At 46.7% G+C, this 26,157-nt stretch overlaps 1 protein-coding gene across 3 annotated transcripts in view; it reads right to left on the minus strand.

Moving 5' to 3' along the window:
• Eefsec (eukaryotic elongation factor, selenocysteine-tRNA specific) overlaps positions 1-26,157 on the minus strand; it is a 191,161-nt gene that overhangs the window by 82,939 nt on the left and 82,065 nt on the right. For all 3 annotated transcript variants that reach the window (XM_076940085.1, XM_034512372.2, XM_076940083.1), the window contains exons 3-4: positions 21,687-21,783; positions 18,347-18,511 (exon numbers count right to left, since the gene is read on the minus strand). In XM_076940085.1, coding sequence (XP_076796200.1) covers positions 18,347-18,511; positions 21,687-21,783 — 262 coding nt within the window. The remainder of the gene's footprint in view (positions 1-18,346; positions 18,512-21,686; positions 21,784-26,157) is intronic.

A 26,157-nucleotide genomic window follows, 5' to 3' on the forward strand; every position in this document is an offset into this window, starting at 1 on the left:
TTTCTAATTTCATTAAGGTATTTTTCCTTAGTGTGTAATTAGATACATCTCTCACTCTTTTCTAGTCCCTCCTTCCCTTTTTTCTATTTTACCTTGCCTTTTCTTTCCGTTTTTCCCTTTCACTGCCCATTCTATTTCATTCATTTATTATTTTTACTGTGATTAATCTTAACTTCAGTTCACAGTGTTGTTGTTATCCTCTTTTCTATGGCTGTGTCAGCTTAACTGACTTAAACTGTATTTCTATATTTGGTTTGTCTTGGTGAGCTGCAGTTTATTATCTACTCCCTGGTATGAGGATTGAGCCCTCAAGAGAAGACTGATCACTAAGAAGATTCCCAGCTGAAACCAGAAATGATGACCATTCCAACAGATGTGTACCACAACTCAGACAGCACATGACAAAGCAACAATGGAAGACAATGACTCCACAATCTATACTCCCTAGAAAACAAACTCAAAGACAGCAAAATGCCTGAGATGCCAAAGAACTAAAAATTTTGGTTTTTACAATAACCACTTACCTCAAAGAATATTCAAATAGACAAATGAAGTAAATCCAAGTCAATTCAACACCTGGACAAAAAATTCAACTTGAATAAGAAGTTGCTAGAGAGATGTCTCAGCATTTAACAGTGCTTACTGGCTCTTGCAGAGGACCTGTTGGGCTCCCAGCACCCACATGGCAGCTCACACGCATCTGCAACTCCAATTCCAGTGGATCCAACACCCTTGTCTGGCCTCCTTGAGCTCTTGCATACATGCATTGCTGAGGCATGTACACACAGACATGCAAATGTAAAAAGTAACAAATATCTTTTTAAAAAAAAAAAACCTTAAAAATAAATTCAACAACTTGGATGACAAAGTTAGAGAGAATCTGAGATAAAACAAAACTAGAAATCAATAATACAAAAAGCTCAATAGACTGAACTAGGTGGGAGAGAAAATATCAGCAACTGAAGGTAAGGTTGAAGGGTTACCACTCTGACAGCAATACAGAGAAAAAGAGCAGTCTTAACCATGGCATCCAAGATCACTGGGACACAATGAAAAGACTAACCCAGAGAGCCGACGTGCAGACTGAGGACACAGAAAGTGATTTCAATGAAATCAAAACAGAAAGTCCCCACTTCTAGAGAAAGAAAAAAACACGAGGCATTCAAAAACCCAACTAGACATGGCCAGAAAAGAACCCTCCTATCACACTGCAGGTACAATACCATGACAACAGAAAGAACATTAAAGCTGCAAGAGAGGCTTGAAAAGCAAGTAACAATAAAAATGGTGCCAGGTACCATGGCATCTGAAAGAAGAAATAAATGAATGGTAATTAGCAGGCATATGGAGCCCCACACAACAGAGACTTCATGAACGAAGGCTTCAGAGCAGCACAGCTAAGCCTGGAAATCACATTGCCAACTGGAGAGAACAGGCTCAGAATAAGACAGAAACATTACCACTAACATGTAGCTTTAAAACACACAAAACAATGCCATATATTTATGACTACAAACCTGTGGAAGAAGTACTTCTTTCAAATTTCAGACAGAAAAGCATCTCATAGAGCAAACTCAGGAGTTTACAGGTACCATCAAGGTCTTTTCCTAAGTACAATTAAAACTTTATTATAAGTGTGTTGGTTTAAAGCCTCTATGGACTATTTGACAGTTCTGCAGACTTGGGGGACAGTTCAAAAAGAGTGGGAAAGGGACTGAGTGCCAAGTGCCTTGAGGCCGATGAGTGCAGGCTCCAGGGCTGGCAAGAAGCAAACTGTAGGAGCGCACTGGGGAAGCTGGGTCACTGTCCACACTGGCAGCATAAGGAAGAAAAATAGATTATGGCTCAGGAGAGGCTGCAGAGAGGGAAAGAAAGGGCTATCCGATCACTGCCCATTCTATTGCTCCATAGTACAAAAGACGCAGGCAGTAAGAGAGCAAGGCAGAGGACAGCTCCGCTCCGGCTTTCCTTTACTCTTCGGCCTTCTTTACAACCCCTTCTCTTCCCCACTCTCCACCCACCCACTACATGCCACAGATGTTCCAAAAGAAAGGTCTTCTCTTTCCATACCCTCTCATTGTCAGGAATCCTGTGTCCCAGTGGATGACTTAGTAGCAGAATACTGTGTCTAGCACATTAAAGGCCTTAGTGCCACATACACAAAGGGTTCAGGAGAGTAAATATTACATTATCGGATATGTATGTAATCCCAGCATTTAGGAGGAAGTGGGGAGGGGAGGGTCGTGAGTTCATTAAGTGTCACAAAGACCAGTGGCATCTTAACTAGCATTCTCATCCTCAACTGAACAACCAGCAGCCCTCACCTGGACTGTGCGTCACCACACACACACAGTGGCTCTCCAATAAGCTAGCCACAAGGCCAGGGACCCTGATGCTACTTCCTTCCTATAACAGTCCCTCACTCCTTCCCCTTGTTTATGCTTCTTAAGCCCAGTGAACAGACTCTCTTTTCACACTGTACCTGGTAGCCTGCACAGGACCAGAACCTTTTTAGCCAGGACAGCCCACTATGCCAGCTGGCATGGAGCCGCTTAGTAAATTTCCATAATCTGTATCTGTATATTAACACTTGACTCATCAAAATGAGCTGAGTCATCAGGTAAAGGTGGATTTATATGCAGAACTCTAGGAAGAATGGTGATGTTCAAAGAAACAAGGAGTAGAAAGTACATTTTAGAAAAAGTCCAGGCTCAGATAAAGCGTCATTCGTTTTGTGTTTCACAGATAGCTTTGTGACCATGTGATCTGTTTACTATGAGAAAAGATGTTCCGGATATTTGGGTTTGGGGGGGGTCCCCCAAAGCAACTGCCTAGAACTGCCACAGAACTGTTCAGCGGGCTGTGTATGGTATGGCTGCTATGAAGCTACTGGGGAAAAACTAGCCCATGGTACCTGCTTTAGCAGGCTAGGGTCAGCTGTAGCTATTCTTCAGTAGGGCTAAAGGCTTAGTGGTAAGCATATCTTATTTTGAAAACTTTCACTGTGTGCCTTTGTTGGTCTAAGACTGAAGATGGACAATATGGAAGGGAATGGGTAACAGTAATATCACACATGCCACCAGGCATGAGGGCCCTGCTCTGCCAAGCTGCTGACCATTTATGTGCACCAGAGGCTCAGGCCCCAGCCCTGGACCTCAGCAGTTAATGTTAGACAGCAGGAAGCTGGACGCTCGTGTGGCATGGCACTGCTAGGTAGGAAAGGCTCAGGGCATCCTGAGCAGGTCAGCTAGGAGCCACACCAGATTATACTGTGTTGGAGCCAAATACAGTAGAAGCAGGACACAAAGGAGAGAGACGTCTCTCCTAGGCAGTTGGGCTCAGAAAGAGCACTCTGATTTTTCAGCTGGAGAAGGAAATAAACTCTGTGATTTCAGTTGCTATCACAGGTAGCCCAATATGAGCGGACAGACCTCTGCTCTGGACTGTTTCCTTTTCAGTTAGACCCATAGCTGAAATGGATGCACTTGCCTCCCTGAAAAGCTGGCCTGGAATTAAAAAGAGGGCAAGCCTAGCCACCTAGTCTCTCTGCAAATGTGCATGCCTCCAGGTGCTACAGGCCCTCAAGGGACAGCAGGAACAAATGAGTGTGTTCCAGAATCAGCTCAGAGCAGACTGTATTCAGCCAGGTCCATGGTGTGTCTATAGGGAGTGATTGATGTTCAGAAGAAACCCACTACAAGTCTTCCAGCAGAAAGCACCCAGCTGTGTTCCAAAGAAAGGTCTGTTGCCTCAGAAAGGAGGTCCAGCTGCAGGGCCTTGCAGTCCCATTCTTTTGCCTCTGACCTATATCTAGTCATCTCTGGTCCAACACAGAGTTCACACAGCAGCCTGAGAAGGAGGGAACCCAGTCACAGGGAAGGAACCCTCAGTCTAGAGTAGTGAAGACCCCTATATGGGCACAGCAGAGACTGCTAGCCCCCAAGCCCCATCAATCTATCCTAAGAGGTTCTCTCCCTAGCTTCTGCTTACATTCAGTCCATACTTGCATCTAGAAGGCATCTATAAGATACAAGTCTTCAATGGAGAAGTCTCCTGGAGCTCATTCTCAAGTCACACTCAAGGGCTCTGGCTGATTCCCACATATCCTGCGTGTGTGTATGTGCGCGTGCCCTGGCAAACAGCTCCAGTGCATGTCAACATGTGGGTCTGCTTTCAATTGTGCTGGAACAATCCTACCTGATAAACAAAAACAGATCCAAAATAACCTTTGGCAAGAAGAATATTTTTAAAAGAAGGAGAAGGTCCGAGTGAACTGGCAGGAGCAGTGCTTAGGCAAACAAGCATGGTGGAGCCAAGCACCAGCGGCACATCAAAAGCTTCACAGGGCTCCCTATGGACCCTGGCCATGGCCATAGGAAGGAGATTTGAACAACCTACTCCTGGCCTTCTCGAGCTATCCACTTGATTCCCACCACTGTCCCCTAACACTTCATGTGGGCCACAAGGTCAGGTATTGAGTTGGGAGCCTGAAAGCTAGAGCTCTGCTCACAACAAGAGTAGGTAGAAGCTCTTCCAAAATTCCCCTCTGCTAGATACTTCCAGCAGTTGAGTTCTCAGAGTATGTTCAATGGCCTGGTGTCTCTTGATAGAAAGAGGTTTGGCTCGGAGCCACAACTCAGTGGAATTCAGCAACTTATCACACATCCCTGAGCTATAAAGAGCAGAGAAGCAGAAGGTCCAAGCTGCCAGCACCAGATGCATGACCCACCCCAGAACACAAAGCCCAGTTTAGGCCACAAGATACTTGATTTTCTGTCCTAGAAACATAGCTTTAGCAAATCAGGTTCCTGAGAGATCCAGAGCAAATTTCCATAGCATTGACCAGAAGGAAGGGTCCTCATTGCTAAGTCCTTCAGGAAGGTATAACTGAACCATCAAGCACTGTTCTTCAACACAGGGTTCCACAGCAAAGTTCTCCAGGAATTTCTTGTGCCAGGCCCAAATCCCTTTCTAACTGGGGTTTTAGAATCTCCTAGAAGCAGATTTCTGTATGTCCACATCTTCATCTGCACCAGCGGCACATCCCTACCCCTCCTCTACATACAGTTTCTGGGAATAAACTGCTTGAATTGGTGGATGAAAGTGGTCACTCTACATATACCACAGTTTAAGCTAAGCATGAAGGCCTGCAGAGCCCAAAGCTAAGAGCTGCCAAGAATTGCCATAGGGCAAGGTCCTACTTAGGACCCACAAACAGCTGGAAAGATTAAGTGTAACACTGCCAAGAGTGCTTCGATTCATGTAACAATCACAGGAGCTACAGAGGCTAGGTGGAAGGTACATGCACACTGGAGTAAGATCTACACATAAAATATGGGGTTTGACTTCTTATAGCCATGATTTCTCCTTGCCTATTAAGGAACAGGAAGTGCTTGGTTTTGGTGTTTGAGGAAGAGCAAGTAGGCTTTGGTAAACAAGAGTGTATCGCTGTCATAGCAGAAGCCAGGAACACTAAAGTGCTGCATCTACAGAGCATTGGCTGAGAAGACAGGAGCCCCTGAGAAAAGGACACAACTATCTATATATGCACAGGAGGTTGCAGACTGCAGATCTGCTGTACCAAACAACAGGCCATGTGTGTTTCTTGAGAAGGGCACACAGGCAAAGAACCAAAGGCTGGGAGCTAAAAGAGAAAACCGCTGAAGGGGAAGCAGGGAGCTATGCTCATGACCAGACCAAAGCTGCTACTTGTAGAGCAGGCCCAGCACAGTGGGGCCCAGTAGAGACTGGGCTACCTCATGGCAAGCCTCACCTGTGCTAAACTCCAAGTGGATCAGACTAGCCTGTAGATAGCACACAAAGGCACTGGGTGGCCATAGGCCCACCTGAACAGGGAGGCCCTACTAGAAAGCTCCCCAGCAAAGACTGGCTTTGCAGGGCCTGGGCTGGGTAAGGACACAAAAGGGAGGTAATGGAGACACGGGAGAGTAGAACACAAGTTCCTCTTTGACTATGTGTTTTCTTCTATAAAAGCCCCACAAGAAGCAGATGAATGCTGGTTCGTTGTGAAGAGTTAAACAGCAATTGCACAGACTAAAACATGAAAGCTCTTTGAGCCCCCTAAATTCCACTGTCTGTCACTCCTCCAAGAAAGTCACTGCCTGCACTGTGCTGTCTCCTTCCAGACCTTTTCTGACGCATTTGTACAAAGTTGAATGCATGTGTAAATGGAGCCAAGTTCCATGGTGTTCTGAAACCTGCTTCTGCACCTGGCTTTGCATTTACTCCAGCTATTGAGACTTTACCGCGGGCCTTCAGCCAGTCTGACAAATCTCTGTCTCCATCTATCACTTGACTCCAGCAGTGGGCTTTGCACACAGGTTGACCATTATTCTGATGCCATTGGTACCTGGTCTGTATAGACTTTGCCTCCACACTTATGACCAGAGACTGATATGGGCTACACTTACTGTGCTGGGAAGTAGCAGATATATGTGGGGTGGGAGAGGCAGGGGAGTGTGGTCAGATAATGGTGAACACTGGCTATGCAGCCCTGGGCAAATCTGGCTTCCCTTCTGGAAGTGCAGCTGCCTATCCACACTATTCATCTCTAACAACACTATAGGAACAGCCCAGGAATGGATGGCCACCCTTTCCCAGGAAGATTGTTGGCTAAAATTACCTGCAATAGACCTATGGCTGGATGTTCACCATGGTTTTCCCAACCCCAGACAAGCAGACTCCCAGAAAGTTGGAGGGACTTTGGGTCATCACAAACGGGAGTAGTGCTGCTGGCACCCACTGGGTAGAAGCCAATGTCACTGCTAAACCTTCTATTTCCTATGGCTTAGGACAGAAATGGCCTCATGCTGAAGTAAAATGGCTTGCTTCTGGCTCAGCACCTGAAGGGTTAAGCAGCCCTGCTGCCCAGGCTGCCTGCCTGCCTGCCTGCAAGGACTGCATTAAGCAGGCCAGGAGATGGGCCTTGTTGCCTGCCCGCCAGCCGTATGGTTTGCATTAGCAGTGCTCTGCTTGGCAACGTTCCCTCTGGCAGCCTGCCTTCCCTCCCTGCCCCTCCACTCTCCGCCCCAGCTCAAAAGAAAATACCAGGATCCACATATAAAACCAGTGTACTCCCCTCCTGTCTCTTACCCCAGTCTTGAATCAAACAAGCTTTTAAACTCCTGACCTTCCGCCCAGGCACCCCGGTTTGCTTCACAGCGGCAGCAGCAGAAGAGGAGGCAGGAGGCTGGGAAGCAGGGGGCTGCCCTCTCTGTTACCTGGCTCTAGCAGCAAGGGTTGCCTCTCTTGGGGGTCCCCAGAAGCACCCCCCTCATCTTTCAGAATGGGGATAACTCCTGAGGCACAAGGCTGAGCTATCAGAAACAGCCCGAGTGGGTCCTCTATGGCTATGTTTTTAAAAGCTTCCCCAATCATCTCATGCTAGACACCTAAGCATGGATGCACTGACAGACATAAAACTATCCCAAAGCTTGAGCTGCAAACTTGTCTGTTAGCTTGCATCCTACTAAGTGTGTGTATGGGTCCTCAATCACCTCTACTTTGTTGAAACCTAAGCCACAGCCCTGTCTATAAGCCCTGCTTATTTCCAGACCTTCAGGGATCTCATTCTTAACAAGGGTACTGTTACCCAGCAGTAACTCAGGCTAGAGGTCTGGGGTCATCCATAGCATGTCTCTCCCACAGCATTCCTAAACTCTGACCTTCACCAAGGCCTGGTAAGCCCACCTCCTCAATACCTTTAAGACTCACTATACTGCTATGCCATGGTTCACAATACCTTGAGTTCTTCTCACCACAAGACCCTGGTATTAGCCTAGAAGCCAGTAAACCTGACCTCAGCAGCTCAGCCTCCCCACAGAAGTCTGCTCCCTCAGACTTCAGATGCCTGCTTCACCTTGTAGGCATCTGTGTATATGTGCTGGGGATGAAGCCAGTAGATGGTAAGATGGTAAGATCAGCAATACCAAAGCAGCACAGGCCAGGTTGGTCCTCAGCACTGCTTCCATACTTGAGGTCTTCACGCATGCTATCTTGAAGAGCCAACCCAGGAAGAGGCTGTGTCACAGCTGTGTGTTAACAGTTCAGTGGCCCACAAGGCAGCCCAGACTCCTGACTGACTCTTGCGCAGAGTCAGCTCATTTAAATATTCTGAAGGAAAAAAACAAAACCAAAAATACCCAAACTCTGAATAGACAGAATTTAGGTTTTTTTTTTTAAAAAAAAATATGCTATGATGGAGTACTTTACCAAAATTTCAAACGAAAGCAGGCAAGTGTCTATTTTAATAAGGCATCTCACTTCCCTGCTCCCTGTAATTATTACAAGTTAAAGCCTGTGAACAATTAGAGGAATGTTTATAGTGCTTTTACTGTTGTTTTATTTTATTTTTAAAGGAAGAATGTAAGTATTCAGTCTAAGTGGTGCATTGCCTTTACAGATACTCAAGAAATGCTCAACTTTCCTTTCAGGAGAAAAACAAAAACAGAGGTCCCAGCTGAGCCCCAGAGTGAAACCAGGCAGGGTAGGGCTGAGCCCAAGCTGTAGGTGTAGTTAGGGGGCTGCACTGGAGAGGGTCGGCAGCTCCCTCCAGCTCCCAGCCCCAAGCCAGCAGGCTGGTTACCAAAGGTGAAGTAAGGGGGTGCTGGCATAGTACTTCCTGGGTCATGGAAGCACCAGCTGCGCCCCAGTCTCTTCCCAGGATCACGGAGTGGTTGGCTCCCTTGAATAGTGGAAGACTTCTAACCTGTTCTCAAAGGCAGCACTCTTGCCCATTATCACTTCAGTAAGGCACTCAGTGCCCAGCACTTTAGAAGTAACTTCTGACAACAGTCAGAACTTGTGACTTGGCCTAGCTCCTGCACACAGCAGGTGCTCACAGTGTGCTGAATGAACACCATGGGCACTGAATGAATCATTCTCTCCTTTTACTGTCCACTACAGCCCTGCAAAGCAAACTCAGTTCCTGACTCTTCCTCTCTGCAGATGAAGCTGAGGTTAAGCCACTAGGCTGCACAGGCACAAGGCAGGCACAGGTACGAGGTTATACCAGGTCAGACCCAGTTAGACCTCCTAAATCAGTTGATAAGAATTTCCTTAGACCAGCAGTTCTCAACCTTCCTAATACTGCATCCCTTTTATATAGTTTCTCATGTTGTGGTGACCCCCAACCATAAAATTATTTGTGTTGCTACTTCATATCTCTAATTTTCTACTGATATGAGTAGTAATGTAAGTATTTGTGTTTTCCAATGGTCTTAGCAACCCTCCCCACAAGGGGTCATGATCCATAGGTTGAAAACTTCTGCCTTAGATGCTCTCTCTCTATTTAAGACATCCATTCCTTGACTCCAGCAGACTGGAATTCAGGTAACTATGATGTGACCTTGAGTTTTTACAAGCACAGACTTCTGTTCTTACATGCAAAAAGTGTCACCTTCGGGCTTACTGGGCCTCAAATTCAATACCAGTAAAGGACAGGACTGACACCCCTGTTTGTGGGATTTATTCTACATAGGGTAGGAGGCCTTCCTGAGAGGCAGGTGGGTACTGGAGAGCTGAAACAAGCTCATGCTGTGGTCAGAGGCTATCTGTGACAAAGGGAGCCTAGGAAAAGCAAAAGTGTTCCAAGGCCCAGAGACCACATGAAGCCCTCAGCACAATGTTCTAGAGCTTAGTTCTGACTCAGCCCCCGCCTGAAGCCTCCTCCGCTCTCCTTCCAGATAGCCCCCTCCTGCCTCTGCTCTTTGAGAGTCAGAATCACCAAGCAGTCCAGCTCCTAGCCTGCTGCTAAGGGAGACTCACATGTCCATCAGCTACTTCAGGCACCACTCACCTGTAGGCTCAAGCATTCCTGATGCTAGGCAGAGCACTATGCCCTTCCCCCTGGTTCAGCAATAGTGCACACATCTGAGGGTCAAGACTAGGTACTTCTCACATGAGAGGATAAGGGACATTCCATCCACTGCAGGCTCCCCAGAGCTGATTATATTCAGTGGTCCACCCTTACCATGAGATGGCAGTGATATCTGGGGAGGGCAGCGCTGGCTTCATGGAGGCAACCAGAGTAATTACTTGGACCATACCCTACCACATTGCCCACTGAAGCCAAAGCATGCTTCCAATACAGAAAGATGGTCAGAGATTGCACAGACCAGATGCTGCTAGGTGCCACATAGCACTCATGCTTGTACTGGGCACACTCCAGCACTAGATAGATGTTGACCAACTCAGCACAGCTGCACCAAGGCTACTTCTACTTGGTTCCCAACCCCTGGCTGTCACTCACTTCCCAACAGAGAACCCACTTCATGTGCCAAACTGTAGTCCTGCCAGCTTTCGGGTTACTGATAGCTCAGGTTTTCCTTGGTGACATATGTCATATGCCATGGCTGAAGGAGGGCACAGCAGCCCCAAAGCTATGGTGCAAAGTTTGTGGTGAGCCCTTATCCACCACACTTCAGAATCCACCATGACCTAGCCTGAGTCAGAGCTTTCCTGGCCCCCTTCCCTACCGTGGGAGGGAAGCAATGGTGAAAAGGACAATTGCCTTCAGCCCCATCTGGATGCTGTCCTTATCAGGAAGGTAACCGAGACGGCAGAGGAATGACTCACCTGTGCTCCAACAATGAGCTGCATACTTGGCAGCTAGACTCTGGGCTCTAGCAGGGCATGATGCCGAGGTATACTATCACAGCACTCCATGAATGTTATTTCTGACCAAATCACTATTCTGACCTAGAAACAAAAACCGACTTAATCCCACTCAAAGCCTGTACAGAACAGGGAATCTTGCCTTGTGGTAGGACATGCAGATGCAATGGCTACTTGCAAGTCTGTGAGGCTCCCCGGGCTGGTACTCTACTAACAGGCAGCTCCCATAAGAGATATCCACTTGAAGTGATTAGACATTGCCGCCACCTATTTGTTTAATAGGCATCCATTGGGTTAAGCCCTATCACCAGCAGGGGAGGGCAGAAACTGGCACATCCTGTAGTGCCAACCATGGGAGCAGTGACCTAACCTAGGCATTGAGGTGCCAAGTATGGGACCTGTTGAGCCATTATCATGGTGTTTGTCAAGTTGATACAAACCTATACTTGAGAAGAGAGAACCTCAATCTCCATCAGATTGGTCTGAGGGCATGTTGGTGGGACATTTTCTTGATTGCTGATTGATGTAGGAGAGCCTATCTCTCCATAGGTAGTGTCACTTCTGTACAGGTGGGCCTACATTGTATTTAAAAAGTTAGCTGCACAAGCCAGGGGAAGCAAGATAATAAGTAGTGTATTTCAAGGTTTCTGCTTCAAGCTCCTGCCATGTCTTTCCCTGATGATAGACCATAACTTGTAAGACAAATAAACTCTTTCCCTCCCAAGTTGGTTTTGATCATTGTTTTCGCAGCAAGAGAAAAGTAAACTAGACCAGCTATGTGATCCTCACACTGGTATCTGAGGACGGTGACATCTTCTCCCCACTTGTACAGTAGACAGGTGAAGTGACCTGCCAGTATAGGATGTACAAGCTGGGCAGAATGACTCTACAAGCTCTGACCCCTCGTACACACTGCCCCTCAACAGAAAGAGTAGTGGAAGCTATGAGCTCAGACTGTAGATGGGGAGGGGATGGATGGACCTGCACATGTCTCCCAGTCCACTTAGGCAGGGCACTCACTGGCAGGCAGCCATTAGGAAATGCTTAGACTCTGGTGGGTGGGGCTCAGTCTGTAATGGGGTGGGGCTTAGGGTCAGACAAGACTCTTCAGCAGTCTAGTTTTATCCATGGTCTCAGACCTAGAAGTCCATAGATATTTTGGAGGACTAGTGAATGGGCTACATAGGTAGAGGACAACATTGCTCCTCCATGCTTACCCCCTCCCAAGATACCCAGGTTGTAGCTGCCACATCTCCCATACTGAAACTGTGATCCAGGCTTGGCTCTCCCTATTAACCATATGTACTCAATCCCCCAGGAGAACATGGTAAACCTATAGTTGCAGGACCAGGCCTCTCAGAGCCTCCCTTGGAGCACTATGGGCCTCAGCACTCTTCCTGAGGGTAGACTGCCAGACCATAGACCTGTGCCCAGAAGAAAGGGGACCACCCATCATAGCACTTGAAGGGTGTGGGCCACATGGAGGTACATGTTGGGATCAGTGTCAAGCTACAGCTGACACTTAGGCTGATATGGTGTGATAGTTATTGGGATAGAGAAAGCCTTCAGTATTTCCACAGGAACAAAACTTGTGCAAAATGCTGACTGTGACTTCAGATGACAGCAGAGAACCTTCCTCCCTGCTACCTGCCTCCTGAGATTAACCCCCTGTCCTCACCTGTCACTGTCCATTCTCAGCCAAGCCCTGCTAAGACCACAGGATATTACAGCTTCATGACAAACGTGATTCACATTCTTAAGACAGAAAGCAAGTCACAGGCCCAAGTCTCATGAGTCCAGTGTGTACTGGATTATTTGGTGTGTAAAGCTCACACCAACACCTGAGCTGCAATTCTTTAAGGACCAAGTAAAAAGGATTATGGGGTGGAGAGGGGAGACAAGATTCAGGGTTTTATGAGAAGTTGATGGCAGAGACAGAGACAGCCAGGCATACTGTGTAGATCTTGTCAAGTCATCATGGACTAGCCAAGGAAGAAACAATGTAACTGTGATGTAACTGTCCCATGGATCAGAGAGGAAAGCTTCAAATACAGTCCATATGTCCAAAGCCTGATCTGCAAAGTAGGTTATCACCACCCATGTTTCCTGCCCAACTGCAGCTCCCAGCTCTCCCAGAGAACTCCCTGAAAGTCCTGTAGCTCTAAGGTGCTCATGTATGCATCTTGAGCTTACACTGCTGATGGCTGAAGAGAAGGTTCTGCTCCTTCTGAAGGTTCTGTTCATGCTTCCAGCTGAGTAGACAACCTTACCTGGAAGGCTTAAGATGTGGCTCTCACAAAGCCCAGTCCTGAGGTAGGTGGTTCCCAGAAGCCTGCAAGTCTTCTACTTCTAGGCCCTTCTTCCTGCCTCTGTCCTTTTTTCTTGTGCCTCTCCAGGCCTGACAGTTGATGATATTTATCACCTTCTATGTCCAGGCATTACCTCCTTCCCCTCTCCAGTGTTTGAGGAAGGAGAAATGCTGATTTTCCAAGCCCCAGGACTCCCATTTTAGCTTTGTCTCTCACCAACAGGGGAGGGCAACCCCGCCCCATCAGACTGAGCCTCTGGAATAGAGTAGCATTAGGGACTAACCACAGGAGTATGCCATCTCAGGTTTGAAGGGGGAAAGTAGGAAGACAGAGGTATGACACAGAGGGTAGGCTTTATACCTCAGAACTGAGCTAGATCTGCAGAGGGTCTCCCAGATCTCATGACAGAACTGACCCAGTTCCTACTTTACTTGAGGCAGACACTGAGGGCAGCAGGTAATCTTGAGAGGCTGTAAATTTGACCTTAGGGCTGAAGTGGCAGTCTCAGAAACTTACAATCTGCTGTGCCATGTAGAACACTGAGGACCATTGGTCATACACCTGGACTCAGGCAGTTGGCTGTGTAAGGTCTTTCTGTCAATACTAGATGGAATGAAAAAGTGGAGTAGGAGGCAAGGTGAGGTGAAGGAGTGGTGGTAGTGGCCTCAGTGGGTCCAAGGAGCCTAGCCATGAGCATAACCAGGGCTGTGTGGCCACTATGCAAGGGCTGATCTGCTCAAAGGGCAGCCAGCCCTACAGTTCCCCCAGGACTGTTCTAATTTCTACCATTGCTTTTCTCCTGGCCTGCTGTTCCACCAGAGTCAGTAATTATCAGCAAGTCTATGTATCTGGTACCCCCAGGCACATGCAAACCTGAAGAACAGACTCCACAAAGCCAACCCATGAAAATATCAAATTCATAGGGATGCCTGCCTTCTAGCATATCCCTTCTAAAGCAGAAAGCAGTTAGCAACGAAGTCAGGATATAACTTCTAGATGAAAATCAGAGAAAGAAAGCTGCTTCCTAGACCAGGGCCCAGGAAGACAGCTATTTAGCCCTACATTCAGGATGACAGTTACTCCTCCCAAACAAACCACATGGTGACCCCAGGGCACAACTCTACCTTTGCTTACTGATGAAGCATCAGGATACTGCCTCAAGGAGGAGACACAGCCCTAGGAGAAGCTAGACATAACTTCCAAGGATATTCACTGTCCAATTCCAATCAAATGCTAACTGAAAACCAATTCAGTTATTTGCTCTAAGGATTTGACTCCTATTAATCACATATTTTGTAGAGCCCACCCTGGGTTTAGTCCTGAGGACAGATGGATAGCTAGGAGGTCAGCATCAATCAATACACACAAAGGCTCAGAGACAAATGCTGTCGTAGCATGGTGAGTCCCAGGCCAGACACTCACAGGCCCAGGACAGGGAAGTTGTTCTCTAAAGGAGAAAAGACTTATGGAGTTTTGAGAGTGCAAAGAACCTCAGGGACAATTAGCAGAGTACACAAAGGCTAAGCTCAGAAAGGTGGGCAGAACCAGGCTTGATGTCACAAGCCTTTAATGCCAGTGCTTGAGAGGCAAAGATAGGCAGATCTCTGAGTTCAAAAATAGTAATAATGTACATAGTGAGTTCCAGACCATAAGGATACACAGAGACCTTGTCTCAAGTTTTTTTTTTAAATTTAAAAAAGTAGTAATAGTAGAAGGAAGTAGAAGTCTGTAGAAGTGAGGAAAATTATCTTTCCCAGATGTAATAATCCTGACCACCTTGTCACCACTTTCTAAGAGCCAATGCCAAGGTAGAAGCAACCATGCCCTGTGGTATTTTCAGGTCTTCCTGTCCTTCTCTGGGGCTGAGTAGGTCTGAACATGACAACCTGAAGGAATGTGCTATCAAATTACGACTCTCTCCATATTTCACGAATTAAATAAGTATCTAAATATGTCATTAATACATCTCACCATTTTCCAAGCAGTGTATGGTCTTGGCTGTCTGCAAAGCATATCTCTTTTCAGTAATCTTTTAGTAGTCCAGTACTGTTACAGACCAGTATCATAGCCAGGCCATACTACATTTACTTCTCTGAACCCACAAGAGCTCTACATGTGACACCAAAAGGCAACAAAGAGCCAAAGATGTCAACTCAGACATTGCCACTTCTGGTACAGAAGCCTTGCCAAGCATTTCTGCATCCTCTGCCCTACAGCTCTGTGCAACTTGCCTGGGTCCGAAGAGCTGGAAAATGCTAGGTATGGGTTTTCAGAAGGCCTAGTGTGCTCCTTCCCACATCTGTGGCTTTGAAAGTCTTTGGTATTCCAACCCAGTACCCAATCACTACCAGGAATATGACTCACCTACAATCTCCAGATAAAATCTCACCAGAGGGATCCCCCAACCTGTAGACCAAGATAGCCAGAAAGCTATGACTCTCAGGATGTTTGCCGTTTAAACCTCTCTGGGATCTAAATGAGATTTCCCTTCACCCTCACCTCTGTCATTTACTCCTTTTCCCCAACATTTCCTCACTCAGCTAATCAACCCCAGCTGGGAATGGACATGGCCGCAGAAACAGGCCAAGGTATGGCCAGGGGAATGCACTGTTTATTTGGAATGGCCATGTCCTTCCTCCGAGGGAGTTCACGCGGTCAAATGTGTCTGCATCTATTAGTGGAATCTGATGAGGATGGCACTGTGTGCTGGAAGAAGGCCACAGTTTATGATGCCTTCGCGCTTGACAGGCATGACAGGCACTGGCCAGTCACAGCAGTGGAGGGGTGAGAGGTCAAGAAACTGAGAGTCAGGCCCTGAGGTGAGCGTCTGTTCACTTGCAGCCTATGAGCCCTCTGCAGAGAACGCCAAGATGTGCACAAACATGTTGAGCACGTGACAGGCCTTGCCTGGGGACTGGACACCAGAATCCCCAAGCCTAGGTCCACCTCTGTGTTCAGAGTTGTCATAGTCAGTCAGTCTGTGTCTCTCTGTGTCTCTGCCTCTGCTTCTCCCCCCCCCCCACGCCCCACCTCCACCCCACCTCTCTCTCCAGGGGTATTGCTGGTACAACAGTCTCTGACATGTAAGGGTATGTCATGTGCACCACAGGGATGTGTATCATTAAACAAGAGGAGCCCCACACATCTCTTTTCAACAAGTACACCTCATCCCAGCTTCTTCTGAGATGCCTAACTGGGTCCACTTGACACACCCTAATGTTTTCAGCACAAGGATGCCCCCTACTGCAGTTGTGCCTTCTCAACAGCCATCTTCCAATTTCAGCAGCCTTAGCAGTCGTGAAATCCAAGAAGCTGCAGAATAACCACACCCTAACAGTTCTCCCTGATTCGTTCCTTTCCCTCTCACCTTACCTGAAGAAGAAGAGAAAAGGCTTCACCCTCCACACTGTGCTTGGCAATCTTAGCTGAATATTCAAATACATTGCTTACAAGTTCTCTTTTCCTGACCGGTAAGATCACTGACATGTCATCTAGGGGTGAAGGTACACCCCAGCAAGAGAAGAATTAGATATGCAGGTACCAAACACCTGCCACATGCCCAAGGCGACAGGTTAGGATGTGGATGGGTAAGTTCTACCTTTATAAGGGTAAAAAGGGTGACCAAGGATCTCAGAGCATGTCCTCACTCAAATGACTGTTGGCCTACCCAAGAGGGAGATCTGGTCTTACCTTCACTCCCAGCCCTCGGTCTCAATGCTTCAGCTACTGACCCTGCTATCAAAAACCTTCTCTACTCCCTTGAATGACCCATGGACACCCCCAGATCAAAGCTTACCACTGAAAGCCCTCCTGTCACATCTTTTTCCTAGCTTTAGCTCCTCTCTTAAGCTGCCAACGTGTCTTCCCAGGGGTGATGGAGATGGTCCAAGCTGGCCCCAAAGGTCTGCCTTGCTGATCATAGGAACTGTTCAGAAACTCAGCATCAATTTACTTTCTGTTCCAACTAAGAGTTAGCATTTAGTCACAACTCTAGTCTTGTTTTTGTTAAATATACTTTAGTTTATTTTCATAATTTTATGCTTTATTCTGTACAATCTGTGTGCTTTTAATCCCTGGCTTAAAATGGCTTTGACTTATGTGTTCTTCAGAGGAAGATCTACACTGGGAGAAGAGAAGAGGATTTGGAGTCACAATTATCCTCAGGAAAGGATACAGCCTCGGTGCCCTATTCTGACTGCACCATCCAGGAGTCCTCAGATTTGTCAGAACTCAGGCTTTTCCCCGCCAGCTGGGTCTCCCTGCTTAGGGAATTCTTCCCTGTGCCATCAACCCTTCGTGTGGGATACAGCACTAGTCATCCCTGACCCTAGAACATGCACTTTCCCTGTGTCTAACACACCATTCTAAACCAGAGCTGGCACAAGGCACAGGAATAGGATGGCCCTATCTTGCTCAGGACAAGGGCTGCATTTTTGGCCAGCTTGTGAAGTAACATGCTCACTTTATGTGCCAGCATGGGTGAACCATGGTGCTTGGACATAGGCAGATTATCTGCAAGGCCTTTTGTTAGGCAAGCATTCCACTGATGAGCTAAAGTCAGGTTCCTTCCTCTACTTTTTCTTTCAGAGACAGGATCATATTAAGTGCTTTGGCTTCTTTAGTAGCTAGATTATAGGTGGGTGCCACTAGGCCCAATTAAGTAACCTTCTAAATAAGTCACTATCAAGGCCATACAGGCCACAGTATCTAGAAGAGGAGATGGACCATAAGCCTCCACTCTCAAAGGGCTTGCAGGGTACCTGCAGTTACTGAGAATGCAGAGTGATCTGTATTTCTAACAGAGTGAACGATTATATACCAAAACTATGTGTGATTTAAGATTCTCCTTGTTTAAAAAAAAAGGTGCTCAGAGACCTAAAGCCAGGTTTGATGGCGTGTGTGTGTGTGTGTGTGTGTGTGTGTGTGTGTGTGTGTGTGTGTGTGTGTGTAACACCCCTCATATGTAATCTCAGTGCTAGGGAGGCCAAGGCAAGAGAATCACAAATTTAAGGCTAAATTTAAGGCTGGGGTACAAAGCATAGAGATAGTTTCACACACTTTTTGCCAACATCCAGAAAGCTTGGACTTTCAACCAGCACCCTAGGTTCTTGGCCATGTGCTCTCATGCTCACTCTACCCCTGAAGACTTGGTTTCTTTTAGGAATCTCTTATGTGGGCCACCACTAGCTTACACTATACAATTACTACTGTGAGGCTAGGGAAAATGGTAATTCTAGAATCCAAGAAGCCAGAGGGTTGGATAATGGACGCTGCCACAAAGGGGCCAAGAGACTTGAGAAGGGCCCAGTAGACTCTGCTGCCCTGAAGACCAAGAGTCTGGCCTCTCTCCTACTATTATGAGGGTTGGAGGTGAGACAAAAGAAAGTCAAGGCAGGACTGACCTTGAGGGCAGGGATCTCCACACTGTCACCGAGGCTGATAGTGCCTGAGAGGATAGTCCCAGTCATCACGGTGCCCTGACCTTTGATGGAGAAGCAGTGGTCCACAGACATAAGGAATGGTCCAGAGGGGTCTCTCGTTGGGATAGAAATCTGGGACTTCAGGAGCTGGAAAAGAAATGCTGCTATAAGCATGGGCAGGTGCAGGGGTTACGCCATTGGCATCCTCCAGGGCCACCTTGCAAAAATGGTACAGGTCAGAGGACCAATGCTGCAACTTAACTCAGGGAGAAGAAGGACTCAATGAGGCCTCCACATTGCAGTTGAAGCAGCTGCTGCAGGACATCTGCCCTACCGTCTTCACATACAGTCTCTCCCTGAGCTACAAGCTCCAGGAGTCTTCATCTGGTTTCTAGATGCCATCCAGGCCTTGCCTGCATGCCACACCCCAATCCCAGGCACCTATAGCAGGCAGATCTCTGCAGAGCTTTCTTCTGTATGGCTGAGTCTCCTTACCTATCATTACAATCCACACCCTACTGTTAGCATCTGCCTGTCTATCCCCACTCTACAAGGTCATGGAGGACTTAAGAGATCTCTAGTAGCTGGCATCATGCTTGAGGGAAAGGCATATGAAGTGAAGGACAAATGGAGGGAAAACTCAAGGTGAGAGAGTGGAAGGCTGGCTTTTAGGGGCAACAGCTTATGCCTGAGGTCCAAGGTAAAGGGCTGCACACATGGAGCTTTTGTGCCCTCTGCCAAGCAGACTCTAACAAGTGGCAACCTAAGTCACTGGGTCCTGAGGCTCTGGGGTCTGGCTTCCACCTTTCCTTCATGGCTGACTTTCCACATGCAATAGTATAACTGGCCAGTGCTCCTCAGGCCATTTATGTGATTGAGACGCTGCCAAAACTAATCACTCTTTCTTCAAAGAGCACAGAGGCTGCACTGCTCTTTGAGTTTTCTACTTTCTGATTTCAGGAGAGAGTAGTAATAATGTCTAAGTATTCAAGTCAGCAGTAAGTGTTCTCAAAGCATTGTCTTGTGATAATAATTCCTTTGGGAAAATAATGGAGAGATTCAAAACAGACTTGGTCTGAGATTTACATAGACTCGGTCTGAGATGTTACACTTTGTAGACTATGTTTCATAGTCTATGTAGGCTATGTTTCATAGCCACATTTTTCTAGATTTTGTCCCAGGGTCCCAGATTTGTGTTCTCTAGACAGTTCTCTAGACAAGAGCCTCTCCCAGAAAACATTTGTTAAGTGTAAAACACAGCATGGCTGGTACATGACAGTCACATGTGAACTTAGCTCTGGAATCTGGGTGCAGATGACACCAACAAATTCTGACCATGGTCTGGGTCTGATTTACCACTGAGATAAGCAGGTAAATAAATGATCTATGTTCTTTCTTCTGTTCCCTGACATAAAGTAGGAAGACCAGGCATGTGTTACACACCCTCGCCCTTAAAGGATCAGGCTGGATGATAGAGAGTGTCAGGCCAGCTTGAGCTACTTACCCTACCCCAACATAAAGGAACAGCAATAACAGAACTGCCCATACCAATTCATTTCATACAGTAGGGATGAGCACGGTGATAGTGGGGAGACTCAGCCCTGCAGAAGAGGCCTCTCAAGAGGAGGTAACTTGTCCAGGAGAAGTTGGCATTCCACACTTGCCTGTCATGAGTGCTTGATGGGGAGAGGGAGGGATACATGGCAGATGAGGCCTGTGTGATATCTGGGAGCCTGTATTCTAGGCAAGGACAATTTATGCAATCAAGACCATAGATGAGGGCTGGAGAGATGGCTCAGGGGTTAAGAGCACTGACTGCTCTTCCAGAGGTCCTGAGTTCAAATACCAGTAACCACATGGTGGCTCCCAACCACCTGTAATGAAATCTGATGCCCCCTTCTGGTGTGTCTGAAGACAGCTACAGTGTACTTATATATATAATAAATAATTGTAAAAAAAAAAAAAAAAAAAAAAAAAAAGAAAGAAATTTCAAAAGACCATAGATGAGGTGTTTCAGGAGGGATGTGCCCATATACTGCCTTGAAGTGACTGGGGCATGCCATTACACTTCTCTGAATCTCACCTTTCCTTAGCCTTCCAACTTTGAAAGTATTGCAGATACAGTATGAAAAGAACTTAAGTATGGAGCCTGGTGAGCAGGATCATGTCACTGTTGTGGTAAACATATCACTCCTAGTAACTTAATTAGCCTCATAGCATCTCTGCGGTGCTGCCATTACCTTCCCTGCACTGCAACTTTGTTCACTGCATGAAACGAGTTGTTGAAGACAAGCAATTCTTCTGTTGTTTGACATAGGGTCTCACTAAGTGGGCTGGCCTCAAACTTTCCATCTCTCAGTCTTAGCCTCTAAGGATGTGTGCAGCCACACCTATGAATCTCTTGAGTCCAGTCAGAGAGTCAAGGGAGCACACATTGCAGCTCCTGCACCCAGGTGAGTGACTGAGCTCAGTGAAGTAATTGCACTTCCTCCTCACTGTCTTCCTCCTCAGCATCACTATCCATACTACCTTGAACACATCTCTGTCTGCTGGCTACCCTGGGATGTTGCTGCCACCTGCCAGGCAAGGGGAAGGACAAGGACAGTGGTCAAACCAGTATTCACCAGGACCTCCAGGGTGATGCCTGGATGGAAGCCCCATTCAGTGGCAAGCTGGTGAACATTATCACTGTGCTCTGTGCTTCTGCTATGCTCTCAGCGCTCTCTGCTTAGTGAGAAGGAAACAGCACTAGGCTACCTGAATGACTGGGCTCCCTGTTTCTGCCATTGCCACTGAGCCTGAAGGAACAGCCTGAGCCTTAAGCTACAAAATAAAATGTTTCCTCCTCCAGTGGAGGCTGCCAGGATGGAGGCTGTGCTGCTCCAGCTGCCAGACTTTAGTTGGAGGCAGACTGGAGAAACCTGTACAATCTGAAGGACAGCAACAGAGCTTGTGATCAGATATGCTGTACAAGACAGTCTTTGCTGGGGGTGAGAGGAGGGGGTGGGGGAAATGGCAGGCTTGAGGGACAGGTAACAGACAAAGACACTGCTTTGTCTGAATGGAAGTGTGAAAGAGAAGGGGCCGAGTAAGAAACACAGTGGGTGGGAAGAACTCTGCAGAGTCCAGTGTCCAGGATTTATGGGGACCTTTGTTTTGGAGTTTCTAAGGGAGGTGAAGAGTCTGATATCAGAGTGAGAGAGAGGCCCCTGGAGACCACTTGCTAGGATTGCCTCTCCCTCCCTCTTAGGCAGAGGGGAACATGGAGGGCTACTTGAGCAGGGCTGGAGCAGAGGGCAGCCTGGGTTCAAGCTGACAGTACCTCAATGAGTTCTGAGATGCCCTGTGGAGCTTCCGTTTCCGGAGCCTCTGGTCCTCCAGGCTTGGCTGCCACGGGAATAATTGGTGCACCCCGGAATCTGAAATGGAACAACAATCATCATGACAGTCACAGAGGCTGTCAGCATAACCTGGTGCAGATCTGCTGAGCTGCTGACACATCACTGAGCATGCCACATGCCTCTTCTTCAGCCTTCAGGTGAGCATGGGAAGGGAGCATCATTGCTCTGAACTTCCAGGTGAAATAGAGGCCCTACAAAGAAAAGGACATCAGAATCTAAGAGGTTCACCTAGAAGTTCAACTCCTCCTGAGCCTCCCCAGGAAGCAGCAAGGATCTAGGCAGGTCTTAGACTACAAGATCCACATAATCTGGTTCTCTGAAATTTAGGACTACTGGTGACCCCAAAGTCCCTAAAGCTGTATCTAGAAAGCCCTGCTCTTTGAGGAGAATCCCTTACTTAAGCCACCTTCATTAAAACAAAACTAGTAGCAACACTGCTAAGAAAGGAGGAAAAAGAAGCAGTTCATATAAAAGAAGCAGTTCATAATCTACCCCCCCACCCCCTCAGTCCCATAACCCCAGCCCCCGTGCTGTATTCTCTTCTGAACACAGCTTTTTTATGCTTTGTACCAAGGGATTCTCCTGGTTTAGTTACATTGTATTGTTGTAATGAACACCATGGCAACTTATCAAAGGAAGAGTTTAACTAGGGGATTGCAGTTTCAGAGGGTTAGAGTCCATGATCACAGAGCAAAGTCATGGTAGCTGAAACATCTGAGAACTCACATCTTGATCCACAAGTAGGAGGCAGAGAGAGAAAGAGACTGGGAAGGATATGAGTATTTTGAAACCTCAAAGCTTGACACACCTTCTCCAGCAAGGCCACACTTTATAATCCTTTCAAATTAGTTCCACCCACTGGGGAACAAGTATTTAAACAAAAGAGCCTATGAGGGCCATTTTCATTCAAATCTCCACACATCCCATTTCCATGTTTTCAATATCTTACATAAAATATTTCATATGCTGCTGTGTGGGTAATATCTCACACCCTGCTATCTTATTCACCATCATATCATGAAGAATTTTATATAGATTATATAATGGCAATATCAAGAACAATGATAGTTTAAGCTTAAGCCAACTCATCACCATGGCTCTGTCATGCTATAGATGAGGAAATGAAGATTAGAGAGGCGGATTAAAAGACACTAGCTATAACCTTCAGAGCTGACTTCAAACACGGGCCTTCTAAGTGTGGAACTTAGCTTTCTACGCTTCCTCACGGATGCCCTTCTGGTCTCCTCTTTACCACTGTTGGCAGCACAGTGGTATAAAATCCATAATTTACACGTGTGCCTTGGAAGTTCCTCATTCATGAGCATTCACTGCAACAAGCATACTGGCAAAGCACAGACTTGTCTTGGCTTTAGGGGAATCCATCAGCTATGAACCTCAGACTGAACACACCTTGAAAGATCAACAGCCATGGTGAACAAGTACACGTAAAAGCCTCTTCATGGAAGCAACAAGAGCATGAACAGAAATGACCCAACTTTTTCAGAACTCTAGAGTTAACCAAAGGCTTGAACAAAAAAAGTGTAAATGCCTGGGAATCTGAGAACAAGTTACAAATAGATATATTTTTAACCTGCTTTGTTCCATCTACCCACCAACTCTGTAGTGGTCTTGACAACCACAACCATGCTAGTGTCTGCTGGGCCCTAGAGGGGGCAGAATGGGTTTGAGTTCTAACAAAGTACTTGACCCCAAGAAATACAACAGTTTTCCTATTTGGTAGTTCCCTAGAGGACCCCATCAGAAAGGCTATGTGTATCTGGCCTGTTTGGGGACTTTTCAATAGGAGTAGAAAGAGTACCAGAAACCCCTCAAGTCAAGGAGGCAGAGATGGGCTGTTTGACACCCCAACAGTAGACTGAAGGGACCCTGACCTCAGCATCAATTTCATGGGCTGCCACCATTCTGACAACCAAGTGTCCACTTCCCAGAGACTGTCTTGGCAACAAAGGTTCAGAACAAAGTGGAATATATGCAAGACTAGATCCCTAACATAGTGGGATGCATCTGACAGATAGCAGTGGTAGAGTAGATGGCTTGAGATTGAGACTGGGACTTCACAGCAGTCTAAAAGAAGGCTCTGCATGAGGCTGAAAGCAAGCTCAAGGTATCAGGTACAAATGTGGAAGGCTAAAGGAGGGTTCCCCACCCTCTACTCTTACTGCCCTTATAACATGGAGGAAGAAGAGAGAGAAAGTGACCTAATTGAAAACATGCTCAAAGTTTGGGAGGCTTTCTCTTCCCCTCCCAGGTCTGATAGGCCCCTCCTGTCTGATCCCGGTTTTCACCATCTTTGCATGTACACATACTCAGCTCAGTCAATCAGGTTCCAGCTAGCATTATCCACATATCTGAGCCAATCAGTTCTGGAGAAAGAGACTTGTCAGATTATTACAGGAGGAAGAGAATGATGACATCATTCCCACTGGTCCTGGCCAGTAGGCCAGCTCCCAGGTGCTGTGTTCTTTGGAGAAGGAAGACTACCTTGAAGACTTGCCAGAGACAGACACTGTTGAAAGTCACTACATGAGGGCTTCTGTCTCAGGCAAGAAGACTCATTCCTGACTCAGCCTGCAAGACTCCATGCTTCAGCTGTAGACACCTGTTCCTGCAGCTGTCTCCAACCTCCAAGACTTGCTACTCCAGAAACCTGTGACTGCAGCCTTCCCTCCACACATGCCAGAGACAGGAGACATAACCCTCCTGATGCTGCTGACAGTGATCTGCTTTCTGCAGACCTGCTCTCAAGAAACATCTCTCAACTAGCACCTGAAGCTTTCAGAGGGTTCAGGTACTGTACCACTACCAATTTCTCTGGGCTGCACCCCAAGGCCTGCTGGGTACATGGAGTTATGAGAGAATCAGCCTTTTGGTTGGCATCCTGATGCTGCTGAGGGCCCCTGGAGTTTCTGCTTCCTATTTGAATTTTTTCTTTCCCGTTTAAAGTGTTACTCCTGTGTGGAAAATGAAGTTTCTCCTAACTTCCCTTTGCTATCTTCCTACTAAGTTTTTATAATGATGGTAGACAGAAACCAGGAACAGGACAATGACCAGTTCATTTTCTTAGTGCAAAATCCCTTTCCCTGAGGGTATCTGTTGAAAATAAAGGGAAGTAGTCAACAGGACAATGAGGTGAAAGCTAACTGTTTAAGCAAACAATGAGAGGATTAAAAAGCTTAGCAGGAAAAGTTCAAGAATCAGATGCTCATAGCTGGCTTAGAAAAGCTCTCAGATATTCTGAGAACTAGGTCACCAGAGGCACAGGACTTGCATGTTCAAGAGAGACCTAGAAGAACCTGGGCCCTCACCTCTGACTTCAAGGTTCGATATAAACAGTAAAAGCTAAGGCACAGTTGTTAACTGCTGCTGGAACTCTGACAGCTTGACCCCACATGCATAGAGAAACCCTCGGCAAGGAGCATTCTACATCCAGGCATCTAGGGAAACCTCTGTCCTGTCACTGAGGTCACTGAGTGGAGACCTCAGGGTCCCCATGACAAAGAATACAGACTTTCCACAATCAACTCAGAAAAGTCATCAAACTATAACAAAGTATAGTGACTATTACAAACTATAACAAAGTATAGTTATTATGTTATTATAAATGTCTAGGATTCACCAAAAATTTATGATACAGCCAGGCACAGAGACCATGGTATAAGCCTTTAGTCCCAGCACTCAGGGGCAGAGACAGGCAGAGATCTTTGTGAGTTCCAGAACATTCAGGGCTGCACATAGAAACTGTTTCAAAAAAACAAAACAAATTTATTATATAGGCACATAGTTCAGAGTTTGATTGTGTGTGTGTGTGTGTGTGTGTGTGTGTGTGTGTGTGTGTGTGTTTGCTATGATATAATACCTGGGCCAAACAACTTAGTAGAGAAAAAAACTTATTCTTGTTTGGTGTTTCAGAGTCTATTACAAAAGGGAGGGGCATGGTGGAACAGAACCACTCACCTCATGACTGCCAGGAGCACAGAGAGAATGCCCCATACTTTCTTCTCCTTTTATTCCATTTGGCCCCTCACCTACAGTATGGCTGCCAACATTCAGAAGGGTCTTACCTCTTAGTTCATTCTCTCTGAAAATACCACCACAGATATACCCAGAAATGTGTTATGTTAACCTTCTAAGCGCTTAATCAATCCATCAAGCTGACAACCAACATTAACCCATCACAATTGCAAAGAAGCAAGAGAAGAGTCCACATATAAGAAAGAATTCATAGAAATTGTGCCTAGGAGGCTCTCCCAGACTTGACAGCATTTTTTTCCCAGTGTGTTCAAATAAACAAACCAAGTCTAAACAACTACAAGGTACGATGACAATCATCCACACAATGAGAAAGTGTAACAGTTGGTGCAGATCTCTTTG

Source organism: Arvicanthis niloticus, chromosome 9, assembly GCF_011762505.2.
Source record: "Arvicanthis niloticus isolate mArvNil1 chromosome 9, mArvNil1.pat.X, whole genome shotgun sequence".
NCBI lineage: Eukaryota > Metazoa > Chordata > Mammalia > Rodentia > Muridae > Arvicanthis > Arvicanthis niloticus.